Genomic DNA, 1,845 nt, shown 5'->3' on the forward strand with positions numbered 1-1,845 from the left:
GGCAGAGTGTCACTGACACGCACAGGAAAGCACTCCAGCATACAGGCTCCAGCTCCATGAATTTTCACCACCTGCAATAGTCCATTTATTTGACTTTAAAAAAAAAATCAAGCTAAATCCTGAGCCAGTTACTATCCCACCTACCAGGGCCTCCGGGGGTTCCCCAGGGCTCTCTCTAGGCCACGGGGTTTCTGCAGCATCAGAGCTTAGAGGAGGCCCCTTGGGCCACATCATCCGGCTGCCCTGGTTACCATGGAGACGCCTATTTCCACACAGGATGCAACCCCTTCCTGGCGGGAGATCCTGCAGCTTCCGGGCCAAGTTTGGGGCCCTGGGAAGTTTATCGAGGCTGAGGGTCCCCCGGTGCCCACACAGCCATGCCCAAGAGACCCAGGGAGCTCCCACCCCTGCCCCATCCCCATTCTGAGGGGCTCGCCCCTGTCCCCTGCTCAGATTCTCTCTCTCTCTCTCCAAACCCCTCTTCTCCATCCCTCCCTCCCACCCTCCCTCCCTTCCCCTCTGGGAATTTGGTAGAATTGATTTAGTAACTTGATCAAGTTACATTTTTATCCTGTCACATATAATCTCCTCTTCAAATCCTCTTTAAAAGCCTAAGGGGAAGGTATCATTATCCTTTTGTGCAGACGAGAGAAATGGAGGTGGGAGAGACTGAGTCACGCAGGCAGGGAGAGGGGGCGGTGACACTCGGGTTCAGGTGTCCCTGGCTGCTGGGGCCGGGACCTGGGAACCAGCAGCACATGCGGAAGACAGCGTTAACAGAGGGCACAGAGTCGCTTCCAGAGGAACCCACCCTCGTCCACAACCCCTCCCTCCCCAAGCTCCCAGGGCCAGAGCAGCTTCTGCACTCACCAGCCAGTGATTCCTGCAGACCCTCCTCCAAGACGCTCCCAGCCAGGGAGCCCAGAGCGTTGGGCTTTCGACCTGGGACAGGTCTTAGAAATGACCCCATCCTCCTTGTATGGGAGATCAAACCGAGCCCCGAGAGGTCAGCAGATCCCTGCAGGAGGGGCTGGGCAAGGGGGGTCCCGAGGGCCACCTCCCTGCCCGGCGCCAAGAGGCCAGGCCCAGCAGCTCCTTTGGGAGCCAAGCCCGACCTTTTTAAAAAGGAGGGTGGCTGGGGTCAGAGCCCGGAGCCATTCCTAGTAACCGAGCACCTGAACGCATGTCCACATGGTCATTCACCCCACTGTGCCGGTCCCCACCTCACACACACAGCGGAGTTGACAGCCTAGCAGGGAGACACGCAGAGAAAGAGGCAGGGCCAGGTTCATGGGTGTTGAGGTGAGAACGTCTAAACCTGTAGAGAACGTTTTATAAGAGTTTGTTTGAGCCCTAGCTGGTTTGGCTCAGTAGATAGAGCATCTGCCTATGGACTCAAGGGTCCCAGGTTCCATTCTGGTCAAGGACTTGATCCCCAGTAGGGGACGTGCAGGAGGCAGCTGATCAATGATTTTCTCTCATCATTGATGTTTCTATCTCTTTCTCCCTCTCGCAATGATATCAATAAAAATATACTCAAAAAACACACCTTTGTATCACTACTGTAAATGGAAAACCATAACCCCTTGAAATAAATAGAAAGCATCTGCAAAACATGTACATCAGGATTAAAATGACCTCAGCCTGTAGCAGTAATACTGCCTCCACCACACATGGAGAAGTACTGGCAGAGTCTCTATATTGGACCCCTCGCCTGGAATGTTCTGCCATGGACCTCTCCGAGGCAGTTTTTCCTCGTCTTTCATGACTCCTAGATATTACTTCCTCAGGTCTTAGGCAACCGTCTATCATGCAACTTACCTCCTCCCCATTATAAACAGTAAT

The 1,845-nt window shown here is 53.8% G+C and overlaps 1 protein-coding gene across 1 annotated transcript in view; it reads left to right on the top strand.

The window, feature by feature from the left end:
* The first annotated feature begins 252 nt into the window (after window positions 1–252).
* Window positions 253–1,845, top strand: part of LOC102767918 (eukaryotic translation initiation factor 1) — a 6,766-nt gene continuing 5,173 nt past the window's right edge. The window contains exon 1 of the mRNA XM_006774383.2: window positions 253–363. Coding sequence (XP_006774446.2) covers window positions 253–363 — 111 coding nt within the window. The remainder of the gene's footprint in view (window positions 364–1,845) is intronic.

This window comes from Myotis davidii, unplaced genomic scaffold (genome assembly GCF_000327345.1).
Source record: "Myotis davidii unplaced genomic scaffold, ASM32734v1 scaffold327, whole genome shotgun sequence".
In the NCBI taxonomy this organism is placed as follows: Eukaryota; Metazoa; Chordata; class Mammalia; order Chiroptera; family Vespertilionidae; genus Myotis; species Myotis davidii.